Below are 22,333 nucleotides of genomic sequence, written 5' to 3'. Positions count from 1 at the left end.
GTATTCATTTTATGTATTCAATTCATGCTTATACTTATACATATTATCTAATACGTACTCGACAAATAAATAAAAATATCTATAGATATATAGAGATATAGAGATATAGACAGGGTGTATGCTCTTAATATGTTTTTATAAAATATTTGTTACCGCTAGTCCTCAATTAACAATTTTTCATTCAGTGACTGTACAAAATTACAGCGGAACTAAACAAATGGTAGTTATGTTGTTGGTTTGAGCTTCGAGCTTGGCAATTCGGTTGCAAACTTTTCGTCCCCATTCGAGGAGACATCTTCAGGTGCGTTTTGGATTGTGCTTGTCTGGGGAAGCACTGGCTTTTAAAAAACCTTTAAATACCTTTAAAGGCCAGTGCTCTTCCAGACAAGCACAATCCAAAACGCCCCTTGAACGGGGACAAAACATTTGCAACCAAATTGCCAAGCTCAGAGCTCAAACCAACAACATAACTACCAACCCAAACCACTAATATTCAAAGACATTTCAAATGGTACTTATGCCTAGACGCCAAAGCAGGGGTGAAATCCAGCAGGTTCTGACAGGTTCTGGAGAACTGGTAGCAGAAATTTTGAGCAGTTCGGAGAACCGGCAAATACCACCTCTGGCTGGCCCCAGAGTGGGATGGGAATGGAGTTTTTGCAATACCCTTCCCCCAGGAGTGGGGAAGGAATGGGGATTTTGCAGTATCCTTCCCCTGGAGCGGGGTGGGAATGGAGATTTTGCAGTATCCTTCCCCTGCCACACCCACCAAACCATACCCACCAAGCCACACCACGCCCACCAAGCCACTTCCACAGAACCGGTAGTAAAAAAATTTGGATTCCACCACCGCGCCAAAGTTATGATCACTGCAGTGCCCCAGCTGTCATGTGATCAATATTCCAGGGCTTGGTAACCTAATATTAGCACGCAATACATAAAGGTAGAGATGGAACAATCAAAATGATACAGATAATCCTCAGGTTACGACCATACTTGAGTCTGACATTTTATGGACTTAAGTTCTGATTGTTATAATGCGGGTCACATGACTGGACCCGATTTTATCACTTTCTTTGCAATGGTCATTAAGCAAATATGGCAGCTGTAAAGCAAATGCCATGGTTGTAAAGAATCCCACGCCTTACTATGGGCTGGTTTTTGCCAGAAACTGAAACTAAACACCTGTTAAAGGGCAAAACCATCATCAACTGCAGTCCCATGACCATGGGGGACTGCAAGTGGCCATAAACACAAGCCAATTTCAAGTGCCCCAAATATGGGCATGTGACTGCGGGAGGGGACAGACATTGCAATCTGAAAACCAGGTTGTAAAAACCTTTGGGGGAGTCCATGAAGGGAGAAACAAATACATTGATACATGTGGCACGCGCACACATACACACCCACCCACACCCACCCACACCCACCCACCAGGAATAGTGACATCCTGTGGACTCACTCTCTCTCTTCCCTCTGTGTGCCTGTGGATAGAAAGAAGGGCTAACCTCAAATTAATCTTCCTACTGGGTCCAGATGATAGGAAAAGCCTAGGGGAAGTTATCCTTAGATTCTTTGAGATTGGTTGCAGAGGTGGGTTTCAGCAGGTTCTGACCAGTTCTGGAGAACCGGTAGTGGAAATTTTGAGTAGTTCAGAGAACCGGTAGTAAAAATTCTGACTGGCCCCGCCCCCATCTATTCTCTGCCTCCAAGTCCCAACTGATTGGGAGGAAATGGGGATTTTGCAGTAACTTCCCCTGGAGTGAGGTGGGAATGGAGATTTTACAGTATCCTTCCCCTGCCACGCCCACCAAGCCACGCCCACCAAGCCACACCCCACAGAACCGGTAGTAAAAAAATTTGAAACCCACCACTGGTTGGTTGGGGTGTGATCCTAGAATGACCAGGCTACTGAATTTATTTATCTATGAAATAAATCTATATGGCTGCCCAACTAACACACAGTGATTCCAAGTGATTTACCTCATGAAAAATTCACAACATAAAAGTCTGCCACTGCTATGACTCCAAAGTGGCAACAGATACAATCATTCCAGCTATTTGATTGGCTCCATATCCGCCTGGGGTGCATAGGCTGCCTGTCAGAACCCCTCTTTCCAAAAAAAGTAATAAGGCAGTGGCCAAATCGTATCTGTGAAGGAATGAAATTGCATGGGAGGGAGCCACCATGGAGAAGGTCCTACTTCTTGGTCCCACTAGATTGCATTGCACTTGTATAAGAAGCACTGAGGCACTTCCAGGTTGAAAGAATTAGCCGGTGACATCATCGTTGCCTGGAGGATGTCCAGCTGGGAGCTTCTTTCATGTCCCCAGCAGAAGCTGGAGCAAAGGACGGGAGCTCAACGGCCCCACAGCAGCACCCAGGTCTCAAACATGGACTTGCTAACCTCCAACCCAGCATCCTAACCATGCGAGCCTCCGTGCTCCTATGATCCCACTAGATGGACTTCCTTAACAGAGATAACCTGTCACATGTCCTGACTTCTTGAAAAGAGGCAGTCCTTCAAATAATCCTTAGCCATGTAGGACTTTAAAAATGATAATCAACAACTTGAACTGCAGTCAAAACCAAATTGGCAACCAATGTAGCTTTCGCAAAAGAGATGACACATTAGGAGTAGGAGCTTTGGTAGCGCAGCAGACTAAAGCACTGTTATTAACATCAGCTGCCTGCAATTACTGCAAGTTCAAATCTCACCAGGCTCAAGGTTGACTCAGCCTTCCATCCTTTCTAAGGTAGGTAAAATGAGGACCCGGATTGTGGGGGCAATAAGCTTTGTATAAATATACAAAAGTATGAAGGCTATTGGACAATAGTCCAAACAAGAGATGACCAAGGTGGGGGTAACTGTGAGAAGGTTACGTTAATCCACAAATGGTGCACAAGTGGCAGGTGTGCAAAGGCCCTCCTAGCCACGGCTGCCACCTGCTCCTCCAATTTGCAGGATGTACCAACACCTTCAATGACCAAAGACAGAGGTCCTGAGAAGGCAGCCACAAACAAATTCAGCATGGCTCTTTTTTTTTTTTTTTTCTGATTCAGAAACCTTCCAATTACTGAAATAAACAGACTTTTTCTAAAGAAAGAGACTGAAAGGGAGGGGGAAAGGTAGGGAGCAGAGAAGTGAATGTTTATGAATCAGACAGTTTAAGTGTGTACATTGGGAGGCTGGCAGGTGGGCGATGTGCAAAAGAACAGAGAACTGAATTAGATGAGTCAGGAAGTCCTTTCCTTTCCTTTCCTTTCCTTTCCTTTCCTTTCCTTTCCTTTCCTTTCCTTTCCTTTCCTCTCCTCTCCTCTCCTCTCCTCTCCTTTCCTCTTTCCTCTCCTTTCCTTTCCTCTCCTCTCCTCTCCTCTCCTCTCCTTTCTCCTTTCCTTTCCTCTCCTCTCCTCTCCTCTCCTGCCCTCCCTTCCCCTCCCCTCTCCCCACCACCTGAGAAGCTTAAATACTTCTAGAAAATGCCATACACTAAATAAATAAATTCTAGAAAATAAGGATTTCACAACAACATAGACCAGCGCAGTCTTTTGTCCTCTAAACATGTTGGACTTTTGTTCCCATGCTCCACATCCCTGCAAGGGCTGATCAGCTTATGGGATGCATACATAAGCTACAGATCACTACCCGAAATACTTTAAAACTCTTTTAGCTACAGTATTAACCCCATATCAAGCAAAATGATTCCCACAAAAATGCATTAACTTGCCCAGGATATACTGCCATGGATCATACATCATAGCAGGTTAGTATTTCCTTAGATGGGGGGTGAAATAGTATTGTTAAGTAACACCAGCTGCCTGCAATTACTGCAAGTTCGAATCTCACCAGGCTCAAGGTTGACTCAGCCTTCCATCCTTTCGAGGTAGGTAAAATGAGGACCCAGATTGTGGGGGCAATAAGCTGACTTTGTATAAAAAAGAACACCGCTGGGGGAGGGGGGGCGAAAGCCCTACTAAGTAGATATATACAAAAGTATGAAGGCTATTGCTTAACGCATTGTAAGCCGCCCTGAATCTCCAGAGAAGGGTGGCATATAAATTGAACCAATAAATAAATAAATAAATTTATTTATTTATAAATTGGGGATCATACAATACTCTAATAAACCACAATGGAGGCCACCAGCCCCAATAATTAGTCTCTTGCTTACAAGTCACAATTCTTTAGGGGCAGTCTGGCCCAGAAAAATATTTCAGAGAAATATTACCTGGGAACTTCACAAAAAACCTTGGGAAATCCGGCTTTGTATACCGCAGTGCATCTGCTGCCAGCTTAGCTTAGCTGCCAGATAGAAAACATAAGAAACAGGAGGGCTGGGGAAAGGAAAATTAACATACAGTTTTGCGAGAAGCACATGCTTCCTTCTTAGCAACCGTTTTATCACTTCTTTTAAATAATAAATCTATATCTTGAAAGTTCAACTGCCGAGTCACCAACTCCTTCAAAGCAATGAGATCAGCTTCTAAACTCCTTTTCTCGCTGGCAGTGTGGTGGCAATTATTTTTGGATGACTAGGAGAAACATGATTTAATTTAAATTTAACTGAAGTTAACCAAAGTTAAGTCACAGGAGAGAAAACCTGACATCTTGGAAAAACTTAAAAGAGGAGACGAAGCCCCAGATAACTAGAAGGAAGCACTATCTCCTCTCCCAAACTAATGCAACTTCTGTGGCCAAAAGAAGAAGTTTAGTTTGTCATCCTATTGCCACTTACCTGAGCAATGCAATTTAATATTAATAATTAATAATACATCCACTCTGGAAATTCAAGACATCTTACATGGGCCTTCATTTTACCCTTCATTTTATTTCCATAACAACAACTCCATGAGGTCGTTTGGACTAGAATGGAGTAAAGTGAGCTTCCAAGGCTGTGGATGGATTTGAACCAGAGTCTTCCTTGCCGTAGTGCAATTCTTGAACCACTCGGCCACATCTCGTCACATCTCAGTAAAATCTATTACAGGTGTTAGGATATGGTTTGAGCCTAACAAGTTGTCCAGGCAATATATGTTCTGTGACTTTAATATGAATACGTATTGTGTGACTTTAAAGTTTTCCTGCTGATTCATTGTAATGCTGAGTCATGCTGTAATTAGATAATCACTGGTTGTAAACGTATTTAAGAAAGGTACTGTAAAGTATTCAGCTGATGATATGCTACCATAGTGTGTGGAGTTGCTATCATTGTGCTATCATCGTTGGATGGATCTGCTACCATCATGGTTTGTGAACCAGAGTGAGTTTGTTATTCTAACCAACTACTGTTTGTGTGGTAAGAAGATATTTGTATCACTGGACTGATTTAACTGGCAAAGACTTGGATTAATTTAAAGACTATGAGATTGTTTTTTTCACTATAAAGTAAACTTTTGATAAACCAGTTTGTACATCTCTTATTCATTGCTCTCAGCAACGTTTCTCTGTGCTCTACACTCTGCTGGTTGGTAACACAACAACAATATCCTTAACAACAGGTGGTCCTCGACTTACAATGGTTCATTTAGTGAACATTCAAATTTACAACTGCGCTGAAAAAGGTGACTTATGACCATTTTTGACATGACCATTGCAGCATCCCCGTAGACACGTGATCAAAATTCAGACTCTTGGCAACTGATTCATGTTTATGACGATTATATTATCCCAGGGTCAGGTAATCCACCTTTTGCGACCTTTTGATGAGCAAAGGCAATGGGGATCCCAAATTCACTTAACAACCATATTACTCGATTAACAACTGCAGGGATTCATTTAACAACTGCGGCAAGAAAGGTCGTAAAATGGGTCCAAACTCCCAACAAATGTCTCACTTAGCAACATAAATTTTAGGCTCAATTGTGGTCGTAAGTCGAGGACTACCTGTACAAGGAGCCTCCCTTCTGAGCAGACACCTGCATGGCAATGAAAAAGGGAACAAAACTCAAGAGTAAATCAAAATGCCTCTGTCCTCACATCTGCATTTTTTTTTCTTTTGAGGAATTCTCACCTTGCCTACAGCTCACAAATAAAGAGCCTTTTATTTCATTCGTTTTCACCTGTCTGCAAATTAAAGGACAGGCCCAAAGACCATTTCAGCTCCATTTTATATAGAGAGCCTTTGATTCATTCTGGTTTTGGCAGACTGACATTTTTAGGGGAGAGGAGTGGAAAAATTGGAGCCCTCCCCTGTTGGGTGGATAGAGAAACACAAAAGTCGCAAACAGACAATCAGGCAGCCTTGCAGTTGAAAGCATCCATTAGCCTTGCCTTCTAGCCTTTGGCTTCTATACACATTGGCTGTCAGGGTTCCAAGCAGGGGTGAAATGCTCCCAGTTTGGACCGGATCGCCCGATCCGGTAGCGATGGAGGCGGGTGGTTCGGAGAACCGATAGCAAAAATCCCTGCCCCCTCCCCCCCATTGCCCAGCTGAGCCGTGCAATCATCAGAGGCTTTTTTTTAATTTTTAAAAGCATTTTTTCTACAATCTCTGGCCGAAAAAAATGCTTTTAAAAGTAAAAAAAAAGCCTCTGATGATCACACGGCTCAGCTGGGATCATCAGAGGCTTTAAAAAAGAAAAGAAAAGAAAGCCTCTGCCGATCAGGCAAGTCAGCTGGGATCGTCAGAGGCTTTAAAAGCATTTTTTTTACAACCTCTTCAGCCGAAGAGGTTGTAGTAAAAAATGGTTTTAAAAGTTAAAAAAAAAAAAGTTGGACACGCCCACTGTCATATTACCCACCCCCCCACAAGCCACGCCCACAGAACCGGTAGTAACAAATTTTACATTTCACCACTGGTTCCAAGTAATACACCCATAGTAATACACTGAAGCTTCAAAATGGTCAGCTTCAGGGTTGACACTGGCAGGACGGGCAACCAAGTCAAGTTGGCAGGCACGACAGACAATTATTACGACGGCACTGAAACAAGCGACTTAAAACTAGTCCTCGCAGTGATAAAACTGTATGTTAATTTCCCTTTCCACAGCCCTCCTTTATCTTATGTTTTCTAACTGGAACATATAACTGTTACAGCATCTCCATGGTCACATGATCAAAATTTGGGCACTTGGCAACCGGCATGTAGTTATGACAATTGCAGCATCCCCGGGTCATGTGATCACCATCTGCAACCTTCCCAGCTGGCTTCCGACAAGCAAAGTCAATGGGAGAAGCCAGATTCGGTCAACAACAAGAGTCACTTAACCACTGCAGTGGTTCACTTAACGTGGCAAAAATAAAAATAAAAAATAAAAAATTGGCTGCACCTCACTTAAGAATCGCTTTTTTTTTTAAATTAGATTTATATGCCACCCTTCTCCAGAGACTCAGGGCGGTTTACAATGCGTTAAGCAATAGCCTTCATACTTTTGTATATTTTTTTATACAAAGTCAACTTATTGCCCCCACAAGCTGGGTCCTCAATTTACCTACCTTAGAAAGGATGGAAGGCTGAGTCAACCTTGAGCCTGGGGAGATTCAAACTTGCAATAATTGCAGACAGCTGAATGTTAATAACAGGCTTTTAGTCTGTTGAGCTATCCAGGCTCCTGCTTTGCTTTAGCAACGGAAATTCTTGTCCCAAATGTGGTTGTAAATCGAGGACTACCTATAAAAGTAGCTTTAAATTGATCAATCAAACCTACTGAACAAGTCTGTTTTCTCTTCCAAATGTAAAATCAGGTGAAAACTATTCATTACAATCTTGACTTTTGGAGCTATTCGGTGTTATTTCCTCTGCACAAAATTAACAAATTTCCTCCCATGTTCTTTGTCATTTGTGTAAGGGGGGGGTGGCAGCAGCTTTGTTTCTCACACAGGCAACGGTTGGGTCCAGGAGCTTGCAGACAATGGAAGAGAATGGCCAGGGCTTCTACAGCTACTGTTCCCATTATTTACAACCGGACCCCGAAGGGAACTGGAGCTATTCCCCCACCACTATGAAATGCGAAAAATCACCACCAACTGGGCTTTCTGCAAAGATCTAGCCTCTATGAGAGCATTAACCGAACAATGATTTATTTTAGGTTGTTTCCCTTTGCTCTTTGAAAGTTTTCCAAAGATGTAGCCGAATGCAGCCTTCAATTACTCACTATAAATTCATGCCATGCTAAAGAAACCCTTTTTCAATTTTATTTTTACAAGCGTGCCAGTAGTTTATAAAAAAAGGGCTCCGCTCTAACAACATTCATTCATCATAAACAAGCCATTTTTCATTTGGGCTGCTGGGATTACGCAGTGACTGGATTACACAGCAATATAGGCTATGGTTTATTTAACTATGATTTATTGAAAGGACATGTCCTGTTAGGAGGTAGTGACTTGGCAACCTCGGCTCAGAAAGAAAGCTAAGCAGGGTTAGAGCTGGGTGGTATTTGTATAGGAAGCATCTCATTCAAATCCAGGTCTGCAGACTAGATTGACAAATAGAGAAACAATCCAGAAGAAAGCAGAGCCAAAGACACCTGTACAGGTAATCCTCGACGTACAACAGTTCACTTAGTGACCATTCAAAGTTACAATGGCACTGAAAAAATGACTTATAAGGTACCTTCTTTCATGCTTGGTGGCTATGTCCCTAAGCAAAAAAGTACTGAACTAAGATACAAAGCTGGCTACAAGAGATAATAAAATGTCAAATAGAACTAAACCCGGAAACATTTCTCCTGGGAATACTTAAAACAAAATTTGATAGAAAGATAAGATATTTGATTCTACACATATTAACAGCGGCAAGAATTGCGTTCGTGCAATACTGGAAGGAACGCAATACACCACCAGAGGGATTGATCGTTCAGAAGATATATGAATGTGCTGAAATGGATAAACTTATCCTAGAACTAAAAGAAAAAGATGGTTCGGAATTTTATGCGGTTTGGGAAAAATGGTACACTTGGATAGATAATAGAAATAAAAATTGGAAATATACATAAGGCTATTGAGGATTAGATATTGAATGTATATATTGTATGGAATGTTGATCCGAAGTATACAAAAATGACACAGTCTGTGGATTATGTACTAGAGTTGTGTAAAGGAAAATTGTAATAATTATTTTTTTAAAAAAGTGACTTATGACCATTTTTCATACTTATGACCATTTTTGCAGCATCTCCATGGTCAAGTGATTTACACGTGATAGGTCAGTTTTTTGCCATAGTCATGTTATACTAAATTCACCGTATCACACAACCCCAGCCAAAGTAAAACCACTTACTACTTCCTAAGCAGGAATCACACCATTGTTTCTTAATATCTTCCAAGACTCCACAAACTCTGAGTTCCCAAAAGTTATGCAAAAAGCAGAAGGCATCCTGTATGCTCCAGGAAGACCAACAAGGCAGATGCCCCCCTTCCTTCTACCTACAGACCAGAGGAGGTATTCAGCAGGTTCTGACCAGTTCTGGAGAAACGGTAGCGGAAATTTTGAGTGGTTTGGAGAACCGGTAAATACCACCTCTGACTGCCCCCCCCATCTATTCTCTGCCTCCTGAGTCCCAGCTGATTGGGAAGAAATGGGGATTTTGCAGTATTCTTCCCCTGGAGTGGGGAGGGAATGGAGATTTTACAGTATCCTTCCCCTGGAGTAGGGTGGGAATGGAGATTTTACGGTATCCTTCCCCTGCCATGCCCAACAAGCCACACCATGCCCACCAAGCGGTAGTAACAGAACTGGTAGAAAAAAAAATTTGAATCCCACCACTGCTACAGACTCTATATAGTCTGTTTCCTTTAAAAGGAACACACAAAGCACACACAAACAAATAAGGCATGCTAAAAAAAGGGATCCACAGATGATCACACACACACCCCAAAAAGGCTTTCAAAGTGCCATTTAGGCTGCAGAGTACATCCTACCACTTCCCTTCTTTCATCTTCTAACGTACCCATCTTACTTTGGCTTCATCAAAGCTACTTGCATATGCTAAATATGACTTGGGTGGAAAGGGCCCTTCCCAAAATTTTTTGAAATAAGACAAATATTGACTCAGGTGGAAATTTGTACTTTTCTCCTCAATGTGCAAGTTCTATCCTTGTCTATGTTTGGAGTAGCTTTCCTGAATATCAAATGTTAGATAAAGTAGTATTTCCCATCTTCTCTAGCTCATCGAATCATTGGTTATACTGGCTGGGGACGATGGGAGCTGTAATCCACTCTTGGGAGAGCACCAGATCAGGAAGGGCTACATTCCCTTTCCAGAGATCTCTAGGAAAATGTGAATTATATTGGTCCTGAAAGCAGGGTGGATTTGATTTAAATCGAGTTGATTTAAATCACAATTTAAATCATGATTTAAATCACTAGTAAAAAGGCTTGATTTAAATCAACTCGATTTAAATCATAATTTTTAAAGAGCAACTGTCATTCTGCTACTCCTTTGACCCACTGTTGACTCACCGATAGTCCCAGTGTTGCAGACTATACAGCCTCATGCTACATAACTAAGCTCCATTTCATGCTGAATAAACTAAATTATTTATGTATCTTAAATAGAAAACTATCTTACGATAGATTTTTACCCCAAAAGTTTTTTATTAAAATAAATTCGATAAAAATCAAAAAAATCTGATTTAAATCAAAAAAATCCGATTTAAATCAAAAAAATTTGATTTTTTTTTATTTTTTTAAAAAAATCATTGATTTTTATCCACCCTGCCTGAAAGTAAATTGGGAGCAAGACCCTGCTTCTAACCTCTCTGTGTGTTTGTCTGAATCACTTAAAAGTTTAAATTAGAATGCTACTTAATGGCCCTTCTTTAAAAAAAAATTAAGAAAGCTGGATAAGACTGTTTCATTTTAAAACAATACAAATATCTACAGAAGAACAGTAAAAATAGCAGTGGCCACAAAAATAAATGTGTTGATCAAAAACCAGCAAGCCATTAAACACTGAACACCTGCTTAAATAATTACAGTTTTAGAATTAGTCTGAGCATGAAAATATCCCTTCTTTTATCTGTGGCTCCCTATATGCTTCACAAATGGATTTTATTAGAAAGACTCTTGTCATATCCTTTTGCCAAAATGATATTAAGAGCCTTGGTGGCACAGTGGTTAGAGTGCAGTACTGCAGGCTACTGCTGACCATCGGCTGCCTGCTATTTAGCAGTTCAAATCTGACCAGGCTCAAGGTTAACTCAGCCTTCCATCCTTCCAAGGTGGGTAAAATGAGGACCCAGATTTTGGGGGGCAATATGCTGACTCGGTATACCGCTTAGGGAGAGCTGTAAAGCACTGTAAAGCGGTATATAAGTCTAAGTGCTATTGCTATTCAGCGGTGGGTTTCACATTATGTTACTACCATTCGTAACCCTGCCTTCCGCGCGTGCACTTTGCTCGTGCGTGCGCCTTCCACGCATGTGCCCGGCCTCAAAAACGTGCCTAAATAGGATGGCATAGAGCTGGGGTGGGTGGGTGGGCAGGCCCACATACGATTTCCGCTACCGGTTCAGGTGAACCAGTCTGAACCGGCTGAATACCGCCTCTGTTCCTTTTGCTATATTCAGGGTGGCTTGCAAAGATGAGCAGGGAGATATTTCCTGCCCACCAAGACAAACAAGGAAAAAGGATGGGAGGGAAGAAAATGAAGAGAAAGAAGTAAATCACAACCACCCATTCTCAATGGAGTTACCTGTGAAGGGTACCTCTGACAGAATACAGGTAGTCCTTGCTTTATGACCACAATTGGGATCAGAATTTCAGTTGCTAAAGGAGGTAGTTGTTAAGTGAGTCACACCCAATATTATGAGCATTTTTGACACAGTTGTTAAGCAAATCCCTGAAGTTTTTAAGTGAATCATGCCGTCGTTAAGCAAATCTGGCTTCCCCCATTGACTTTGCTTATCAGAAGCAAAATCGCAAATTGTGATCCATGACTTTGTTGTTGTCTGTAAATACATGCCAGTTGCCAATTGCCCAGATTTTGATCACATGATTGTGCTGATCAGCGATGGTCATAACTTAAGACTTGAGGACCAGTTGTAAGTCACTTTCTTCAGTGCCACTGTATCTTTGAATGGTTGCTAAAAGAATGATTATTAAATCAAAGACTACCGGTGGCCATTCACTAAGTGAAAATCAGGAATGGATACGAAGTTGAGCTCTGTTAATTCCAACCACTGGGTGCCCCAACCTAGAATTGTTTATTAAATGATCAAAAAGGCATCATTTCCAAAACATGCAGGATTGAAAAATCAAAATTTAAAATACAGGTAGTCCTCAACCTACGACCACAACTGAGCACAAAATTTCTGTTGCTAAATGGGACAGTTGTTAAGTGAGTTTTGCCTCATTTTATGACTTTTCTTGCCACAGTTGTTAAGGGAATCACTGTGGTTAACTTAATAACGTGATTGTTAAGTGAATCTGACTTCCCCCTTGACTTTGCTTGTCAGAAGGTCACACAGAAGGCGATCATATGACTCCGGGACACTGCAACCGTCATAAATATGAGTCAGTTGCCAAGCGCCTGAATTTTGATCATGTGACCATGGGGGTGTTGCAATGATCGTAAGGGTGAAAAACAGTTGTAAGTCACTTTTTTAAGGGATGTTATAAATTTGAATGGTCACTAAACAAACTATTGTAAGTTGAGGACTACCCGTATCCTGATAACTCAACATGTTTTAGTCTGATATTAGGAAAACAGCAGCTTTTCTTGGCTTCAGATGGGTCTTGAAGATGTCCAGGGCAAGACAGGCGTGAGTGGGTGGATTTATCTGCAGGTAAACAAATGCTGAAATAAAGCATCTGAAATAAAATATGTCCCTCAGTCCGATTTGCATGTGGATCAATATGCTCAGAATCTAGGACAGTGTTTCTCAACCTTAGCAACTTTAAGATGTGTGGACTTCAACTCCCACAATTCCTGGCTGGGTAATTCTGGGAATTGAAGTTCATACATCTTTAAATCACCAAGAATGAAAACCACTGGTCTGGAGGAAGCAAAGAATGCCACTTAAGCCACAACTTGTTTTTTTCTGTGGGTGGGAAATTGGCACACAAAGGAGGAAGCCTGGAAGATCAAACAGGGGGCAAATGAGAATACTCCAATAATATCTGTATCACCACAATATATTACCTTCAAACAGGACAACGTAATAGTATGCACATTTATTTACTTTAAAAGTGTCCTTGAAGTTGATCTGAACTCCCAGCGACTTAAAGGACAGACCCTTGTTCTATTTTGGCAGGAAACAGAAGTGATTGGCCACTGACTTCTGAGGCATTTTGTTGATTTCTCAGCCTAGCATAAATAGATTTCCCCGTGATCTCCCATTCAAGTACTAAGTTAGCCCCACTCCACTTTATTTATTTTACATTTTTTTCTTTATTTTTTTCCCCTAAATAACTCAACGTAGGGAACATACACAATACTCTTTCTTCCTCCTATTTTTCCCATAACAATTGTGTCAGGTAGGTTGGGCTGAGCCCAAAGTTATCAAGCCAGCTTCCATGTTTAAAGTGGGACTAGAACTCACAGTCTCCTGATTTTTAGGCCAGAATGCAAAGCGCTATACCAAATTGACTCACCAAACCATATCAAGATTGGCCTAACATTCACCTAACATGCCAAGCACCACAGGAAAAAAACCTAATGAGGAAAAATGATCTCGTTTATGATGAGATGCATATGCAATGGTTAACTTAAAATTATATACATCTACCTATTATGTAAATCCTCCTATTTTCGATTAATTTATCACAACTTGTTAAACAAACCATAGTTTCACACACTGATCAGGGCCGGGAACATTAACAAAATCAAATGCACACATAAAGACATTTAGAACTGAGGTGCAAGTTGGTTTGTTGTTGTTGTTTGCTTTTGTTCAGTTGTGTTCGAATCTCAGAGACTGCCTGGACAAATCCCTGCAATTTTCTTGGAAAAGTTTTTCAGGAATGACTTGCCATTGCCTCCTCCTTAGGGCTGAGAGAGAGTGACAGGCCCAAGGTCACCCAGATGGCTTTGTGCCTAAAGGAGTAGAACTCAGTCTCCCAGTTTCTAGCCTAGTGTCTTAACTACTACACCAAAAGGCATGGGTGCAGTTTAGCATTGAGAAAATAAAACTCAGAAGTTTCTAGTCCTCAAGGATACACCGTAATACAACACTTGCTTTGCGTGCAAAAAGAGCAGAACTAATCCGTTGCATCCCTCTTCTGCTAGGAAAGACTGATTGGAAAGACTTTAGAAAACATCTGCCTGTCAGTGAAGACCAGCCATCCTTAATTTTGTATGCAAATGTGCTGAAACATCACTGTTTCCACTGATATCTGGGAATGGTGGGAAGTCAGCTGCAGAATTCTGAGAGACTGAAGTCTAAATGCATGTTAAACATACCTTAAGTTGCCAGGTTGGGAAACTAATACTGTATATAGATCATGTTATGCTAGATAGCAGGCTAAGGCTCTGTCCCACTTTTTTTTAAAGTTACCAAGATCGGTTTTGAACTGTGGAGGTACCACTGCTATAGATCAGGGGGCTTCACACTTTTTCAGGTTATGGAACCTATTGGTTAAAAGGGGGGGAAATCGGAAACCCCTGATCATGAGGCAAAATGGTGGCAGTAGAAATATGGCTGCATTTGAATGATTTGTCTCTCTCTCCTTAATCTCTAATGGAACTGTAGAATAGTGGGCGATTGAAGAGACAGAGGCAGATCTTCGACTTCAACTCTTTATTATAAGAAGCAGTAACCCAGCAACTGTCTGTCTGACAGCTTGCCCTTTTATAGGTAGCTGTCAGAACTTTAGCCAATTGGATTGAACTATTTTTCCCGCCGAGACGGCGGACCTGAGTGAAGCCTATATTCTTGGGCTTCACTCCTTTATTGAATATTCAACACCAACCCCATGATGCGCTCAGGGCCGGATTTAGATGAAAAGAGGCCCTAGGCTATTCCACTTATGAGGCCCTTTCACCTATAGTGAAAGTTTAATTTTAATTATTTTAATTTTGCTAACAATTTGAATGTAGGCCCCTCTTGATCTTGAGGCCCTAGGCTGAAGCCTAGTTAGCCTATAGGAAAATCCGGCCCTGGATGCGCTCACACAACATAATTCAAAAAACCCTGCTGAAGACTGCTCGAGGAATATCTAGGAAATAAGGATAGGGTTTCTCTATACATCTATAACTCTTTAAAATACACCAGAAAAAATAGTTATTTATTTATTTATTAAATTTATAAAAGTACCCAGACATTTAAGGACACAGGGGGAAAAAGTGTTCAGAAGATTCCTGATTTATATTCACTCAAGAATGCACTCAAAAAAAACAGCAATTAAAACTACGATGAGCCACTTGACCAATTCTGCGCCTCCATAAAACCTTTGTTAATTGATCCAAAATGAAGATTAACAACATTAAATGAGAACTTCATTAAACAGATACAGTATGATTTTTATGCCAAGTATTGATACACAAATCCATCAGGGAAAGTTTGTATCAAAGAAAAGGCTTCATTGTGGTTTAACTTTTACCTAAAAAACATCAGTTAGAAAATGGGGGGGGGGAGGATTTCTTTTTAATTAAATTCCAGTGTTACTAGAAGTTTTTTTTTTCTTTTTTTCCTGAAGATCAAGGCAGGGGGAAAATAAATTGCTTCTTTACAGTTATTGGATCTCCAGCATTATGAATATATGCCATTTACATAAGGAAAAATTATACTTTGAATTCAAAAACGTATTTCTAGTTTGGTCTAAGATTCAGACTTGTATAGGAATTTTATAAATTCTGGGGTTCACCCATACATAATTTAAAAATTAGCTAATTTGTAAGGCATCATAATAGCCATCCCACCCACCCCCGAAAAAGACCACTACAGCTGATTTCTAGAAACCAGATTTGCAAGTTTCTGAATTCTCCAAAACTTCGCAGAAAGGGTTTTGAGAAGTGTAGCTATTACCCATCTACAATTCTTTTTTCTCCTATTGACCATCATGGATTTAATGAAGCCTAATTTAGATATGTTATAAATATTCTAATTATATTATGATGGTTGCTGAGGAACCAACTTTCTTTAAGCTGAATGCTTACTGATAGTGGGGAGGGCAACTGAAGTTTTCTTGACCAGCTAAAATGTAGCTGAAATAAAATATTGCCCTAAAAGGGTTGGCTTGGGAAGAGTCTTGCCAACAGAGAAATAAAATGGCTTAAATGTGGCAATGAAATATGCCAACGAAATCCAGCAGGGGCCAAAGACGCATTGAAGCATTCTTAGATTAAAAGAAGCATGGAACCAATAAGGAAGTTGAGGTTTCTAAGGTAGGAAAAGGGAACTTTTGTTGAAAACTGCAAAAAAGTTTTGTAAAAACAGAAAAATGTCAGTGCCACGTCTATTAAAGAATTTCCTTCGAAGATTTTTGAAACTATTTCCCTAGGACTCTTTGTGGCTCACAGAAGAGAGGATAACCATACAGGATTTCTAGACCTGAAAAAAGGAGTTTTTATTTTTATTTGTACTCTGCCTTTATTATTTTTACAAATAACTCAAAGTGGAGGACATATCCAACACACCCTCCTCCTCCTATTTTCCCCACAGCAAATAACTTTATGAGGTGAATTGGGCTGAGGGAGAGTTACTGGCCCAAGGTCACCCAGCTGGCTTTCATAACTAAGACAGGACTTGAACTCAAGGTCTCCAAAATTTAATCCTAACAATCCTTGTATAGAGGATTATATGTGACAAGAATTGTGTGTGGGGGCGGAGGGGGGCGTTTGTCATTTCAGCTTCCAGAGAATAAACAAGAGGGGTGTGGAGGTTAAAGGCAAGGAAGTGGAGGGAGAAAAATCACTTCCATTCGCCTCCAGGAAAAAAAGGGTCTCAATTTATAGCATCCACATTCAGACATTTTAAATCAAATGTCAGCCATACAGTTTTAGCCCACTTTGAAGAATAGGATTGATAGGCTTAATTGTGGGAAAGATGGCGATCGACTCTCACAACCTTCTGCACTGACTCTTTATTTTGGCAGAGTGAGGGCACAGCGGCAGAGGAAAAAAAATTGGCAATGCACTTCCATAGTTTGGAGGTGCAAATTCAGAGGGGAAAGTTGCAAAAGGTTGCAAAAGAACCAATGAAAGGCCTTGACATGGAAAGAGTTGGAAAGCCTGTTGTCTGGACTGTTGTTACATCAATGTAAGTAATGTTGGACCAGAATGAGTTGACAATCTGATTTACCTCACTGCAAAGAACCTCACCAAGCTTCCCTCAAATTCATTAGAGTACAGAGTACAGAGTAAAGCAACAAAGATGATTAGGGGACTGGAGGCTAAAACATTTGAGGAATCATTGCAGGAACTGGGTATATCTAGTTTAATGAAAAGAAGGACTAGGGGTGATATGATAGCAGTGTTCCAATATCTCAGGGGCTGCCACAAAGAAGAGGGAGTCAAACTATTCTCCAAAGCACCTGAAAGCAGGACAAGAAGCAATGGATGGAAACTAATCAAGGAGAGAAGCAACCAAGAACTGAGGAAAAAATTTCCTGACAGTTAGAACAATTAAATCAGTGGAACAACTTTCTTCCAGAAGTTGTTGGTTTTTAAGAAGAGATTGTACAACAATCTGTCTGAAATGGTATAGGGTTTTCTACCTGAGCAGAGGGTTGGACTAGAAGACCTCCAAGGTCCCTTCCAACTCTCTATTCTTCATTAACCCATTTTGCATACTCATGTAAAAGTTAGCTTCATATCCACTGAACTTTCATATCCTCCAGATACATCATTCAGCTTTTCAATGAACCTCCCCCTTGACTTTTTAAAGAGGAAAATATGGTCACTCCACCAATCTTGTTCTTTTCATCCAAAAACAAACTCATCTTCACTGATCTCAGGAGAGAAAAGTGGAGAGCTTTTGCAGAACCGAAGCTAGCCACCCAGCTGTTCAGATGTGTTGGAACTACAATACCCATAATTCCCAGACAACCCATGTAGGACTCTGGGCAGTGTAATCCCATAGCATCTTGAAGCGGGTAGGTTGGGAAGGTTGACAGAGATCATAGTCCATGCTGCAGTATCTTGCAAGCAGCTGCTGGATGGGTTTGCACTTAGGTCATGCAAAAAAAGAAGAAAACTTATTTCTCTTAGCAACCTACAATTCCAAAAACAGACGAGAAATGGGCACTTGTAGGAGTGGCAGGATAACTGCAGGCTTAAGGAGCAATTCTGTCTATAGAAGACCAGAGAGTTCAAGTCTATTCATCCCCAGTTAAAAAGGGTTTAGTACCTGGGAAATATCTTTCCGTTGATGAAATACTGCCTCAAACGTTAGGGTCAGGATTATCCTTTTTTTCTGCATAATTCTTAAATATTTAGCATTTGATATGTACTTCTATTTAAGCACCACACAAGATCTATGTTTCCCCATAACAACCCTGTGGGGAAGGATGGGCTAAGAGAAAGTGCCTGGCCCAAAGTTAGGCAGGTAGTTTCCATGGATCCACTTCTTGACCAACTCCTTAACCACAATGGCATTCAGAGTTTCTTCTGGGTTTTGAGTCAGCAACCTTCTATTTATTTACAAGGCAAGCATTATAACCATCTTGCTATCCCAATTTGCTGCCTACATATTCTTGTTATTCAGATGTCCTGATTCACTTGTTTGCTAGAGGAGATCTTGTTCCCCTCTTTCTTCTTCTCTTAATTCTGAAAATCTTCTTTATAAATATTGAACAAACAAACAAACAAACAAACAAACAGCTCCCCACCCAAATATCTCATGAGCCCTGATCTTTCAGGGTTCTCAATTCACATATTGCACTAAACCAGAGGTCTTCAAACTTGACAGCTTTAAGACTTGTGGACTTCAACTCCCAGAATTCTCCAGCTATGCTAGGTGGAGAATTACTATGCTAGCTGGAGAATTCTGGGAGTTGAAGTCCACAAGTCTTAACGCTGTCAAGTTTGAAGACCTCTGCACTAAGCCATACTTGGCTTTGTTATGGTTTCCTGGAGTAAACCACAATGAGTTGCCCCAAAGGTACTTTTTTCAAGAGACAACTAGACTTTCTGTGTTTTTTTTTCTTTGAAGACCTTTCATTTCTCATCCAAGAAGCTTCTTTAGCTCTTCAAGCTTCTTGGATGAGAAGGGAAACATCTTCAAAAAAAAAAAAACAAAAACCCCAGAAAGTCCAGTTGCCTCTTAGAAAAAAGCACCAAGTTTGGGACAACCATGACCTGGAGGACTGAGAATCTCCATCGACGTCCCATAGACGGTGGTTTCTAAAGAGCAACGATTGGATTCACACAATACATGAAGCCCATGAAACTGAACGACGGCTTTACCTCAGCGTTCCTCCTATCCATTACCGAGATACTTAAAAAGGGAGCTTCCGTGGAAAGAGACAGTGTATCTGTAAACATGAGGCACAGGGGTGAGCGGAAACCACCACCACCGCTATCGCCTCTGTCTGCTTCCAGAACACATTCGGTCGGCTACCATGGCCACCATCAGCTAAGTCCTGTTTATTAAACGGCCCTTGAGTTGTCTCGAGGGGACACCCCACTCCCGAAATTCACGAGGCCAGACTTTGAAAGGTAACGGGGCTCGGAGATGCGACGCGACTGCGATCAGAAACCGGAGTTAAGGGCAAATTCCCTCCGAATGCCAAAGAGCAGCCGCTTCCTGCCGCCCCCCCACTTCTCGCGTGCCCGTGGGATTTCTGCTGCCGGCCGGCCGGCCACCGTGGGAAAAGTGATGCTGCCTGACCCTGGACTGTTCGACACGGCTCGTTCTTTTTATTTGAGAGCGATTCATTTCCTTTTTCCGCCTAAACCCGTGAAGCTCCATGCACCATGCGTGCAGCGGTTGAGGACCACCACGACCACAATCCGCGCCCTGCTAGTCCCCCCCCCACATCCCCGGCACTGTCCGAAGCGACCATCCTGCTCCCTCTCTTCCTCCCTGGCCCCACCAGCCACCCCTGGCCGTTCCGCGCAAGGCGGCGAGCTTGGGCGCCTAGGCAGGGTTGTTGGAGCCCCCTTACCGTTGGCGCCGTACTTCTCCCGGTGCCGTCGGACCTGCTCGGCGCTGAGTCCGCAACTCTCCCGCACCCCGAAACGCCGCAGGACTTCTTCGGCGGTCAGGCTGTGCGCGCTCTCCATGCTTTCTCCCCGAGCGGCTTGGAGCGCTCCTCGGCGCTCCTTCCCTTCCCTTCCCTGCCTTGCTGTCGTCGGACCGAACTCCGAGAGGCGGAAGCCTAGGCTCTCCCTTGACGGAACGACTCGGTCACAGCCGAGCCGGAGGTCCGAGCCGGGCGAAGGTTGCAGAAAAAGCCGGCGGGGGCGAAGCTCCTCGACGGCGCAGCGCCTCCTCCCTTCGCCGCTCGAGCGGAGCGCCTTCGCTCTCTCCGGATCCGCCGACGCTGGCGGTGCGCGAAAAGGCTGCGCTTTTGCGACGGGTGGGGGCGGGGGGGGACAGCCGTGCTGTTCTGTGCCGCGGGCGTCCCCTTTCCTTTTTGGGGAGCCGCCAGCGATCTCCCCGCTTTTGCAAATCGGGGAGACTTCAAAGCCGGCGCGCCTGGCCCCAGAGACGGATCATCCCCGGGTTTCTTACTGCGGCCATGCCTTGCCTCGCCTCGCCTCGCCTTTGCAAAGTTACTTTCTCCTCAGCTGCTGCAGCAGAACTGCCTGACAACGCGCCCCTCCCACCACTTCCTTCGCTCGGCTCTGTCTTCTCGCCTTCCACCGCCAGGCTCGCCAAAGATCTTCTCCGGGCCCGCCTTGATCGACAACCCCGATCGCCTTCGACGGAACGCGTTGCGTATTTATTAATTACCCCCCACCCATCGCCGCGCGGGCTACTCCCTCTCCGGCCTTCCCCATTCACAAGCTACCTGCCTTCTTCTGATTGGCTCCGGGGACGCCCTTGATACCTTCCTGCCCTACTGCCATTGGCCAAAGCGGGAGTTCTTATTTGTTTATGGTCTTTTTTTTGCTTTTCGGACCGAACCGGGAAGATGTTTTCCTTTTGAACGTTCACTTTTTTGGTGGTTGTTTATAATGCCCGCCCACCTGAGCCTTTATTTCTGGGGCGGGGAGAAATCTCCATCCGTTGCAGCAATGGAGAGTAACGTTGGTGCGATCTGGAGAATTTCGGGTAACACAACACATTTTGTTCCTTTGGACCGGGACCAAATGGCATTTTTTTTTCCTGGACAAAGCCAGCTCTTTTGCGGACATGTGTTTGTATATGCATATCTGTATGAAAGTGTCTCTACACTACATATGCTTTCTAGTTGGGGTGCAGGTGATTGTAGGTTGCCTTGTAAAATTGTGTCATTTCAAGAAATTGGTAAATTGCATAGAACAGAAGCACAGTAAAAAGATTCATATAAAAAGAAAGATAACTTGAAGGTAAAATGGAATAAAACCGCAGGGGTAAAACTGAGCTTTGATTCATCATATAGCATTAGGGCCAAATTGTGCCAAAACTGAGTGGACTTATGCTTACTGTTAGCATGGAATGCGGCATTTGTCCACATTCATCTGGGATATTAGTCTACACTTCTCTGTCTTACTAAAAATGCATTATGTAAAAGCCTTAATTAACCAAAGCTGTTATGGGCCTATCTGGGGACATTGGTGCCATATCAAAATTCTGATTTGAAATGTAAAGAGTTGTGTGAGTGTGCAACTAAGAGAAAGGGGAAGGATGTAAAATATATAAATGAAGTGACCTGATCTTTTAGAATGGAGTTGAGGAATGTACGGAGAAGCAAAATTTTTCTAATGAATGAAAAGGCTAAAATGTATCCTAGAAAACTGCAGTGCATCTAGTTTGTTATGGCTGGGTGTGAAAATAGTTGCATTTCAATAGCGAATGGTCATGATGAAGGAACTAGAGGTGAGTTTAGGGAAAACCGTGCAGCATTGTGAACTAAAGTAATGAGTGGCATTAGGGAACAAAACTCTGTTAAGTAACAAGAAGGGATAGAGAAGAACAAGGAAAAGGTCAGACTATTCAGAGACCGTAGAATTAATGAGAATTACAATGGCACCTTGATACTCAACTACTTAGAAACTAGTCGAATTTGGTAGTCAACGCATTTTGATGTGAAAATTTTGTCCTGGCACTCATCGTTTGTTTGGTACTCAATGCAGAAACTAGAACTTGTCATTGTCAGTGGCCTTGTGACTCATTATGTAATTCTTTATGGGAAAAATGTGTTTGGTACTCAATGTTTTTGGTACTAATTGCACATCCCAGAACCAATTTTATTTATTTATTTATTTATTATTCAAACTTCTATACCGCCCTTCTCCTTTCGGACTCAGGGCAGTGAACAGCCAAGATAAAAAACATTTATACATAAAGTTAAAAATAGATTT

General features: G+C 42.2%; 1 protein-coding gene across 1 annotated transcript in view; it reads right to left on the bottom strand.

The window, feature by feature from the left end:
• ATP2A3 (ATPase sarcoplasmic/endoplasmic reticulum Ca2+ transporting 3) overlaps positions 1–20,847 on the bottom strand; it is a 148,828-nt gene extending 127,981 nt beyond the window's left edge. Inside the window, exon 1 of the mRNA XM_034420907.3 lies at positions 19,990–20,847. Coding sequence (XP_034276798.1) covers positions 19,990–20,107 — 118 coding nt within the window. The 5' untranslated portion in view covers positions 20,108–20,847. The remainder of the gene's footprint in view (positions 1–19,989) is intronic.
• Between the last annotated feature and the right edge of the window lie 1,486 nt (positions 20,848–22,333).

The sequence above is a fragment of the Pantherophis guttatus genome, chromosome 1 (genome assembly GCF_059756535.1).
Source record: "Pantherophis guttatus breed Tessera chromosome 1, ASM5975653v1, whole genome shotgun sequence".
Classification (NCBI taxonomy): Eukaryota; Metazoa; Chordata; class Lepidosauria; order Squamata; family Colubridae; genus Pantherophis; species Pantherophis guttatus.
The sequence above is the reverse complement of the archived record's forward strand: the minus strand, read 5'-3'. Positions and strand labels throughout refer to the sequence as shown.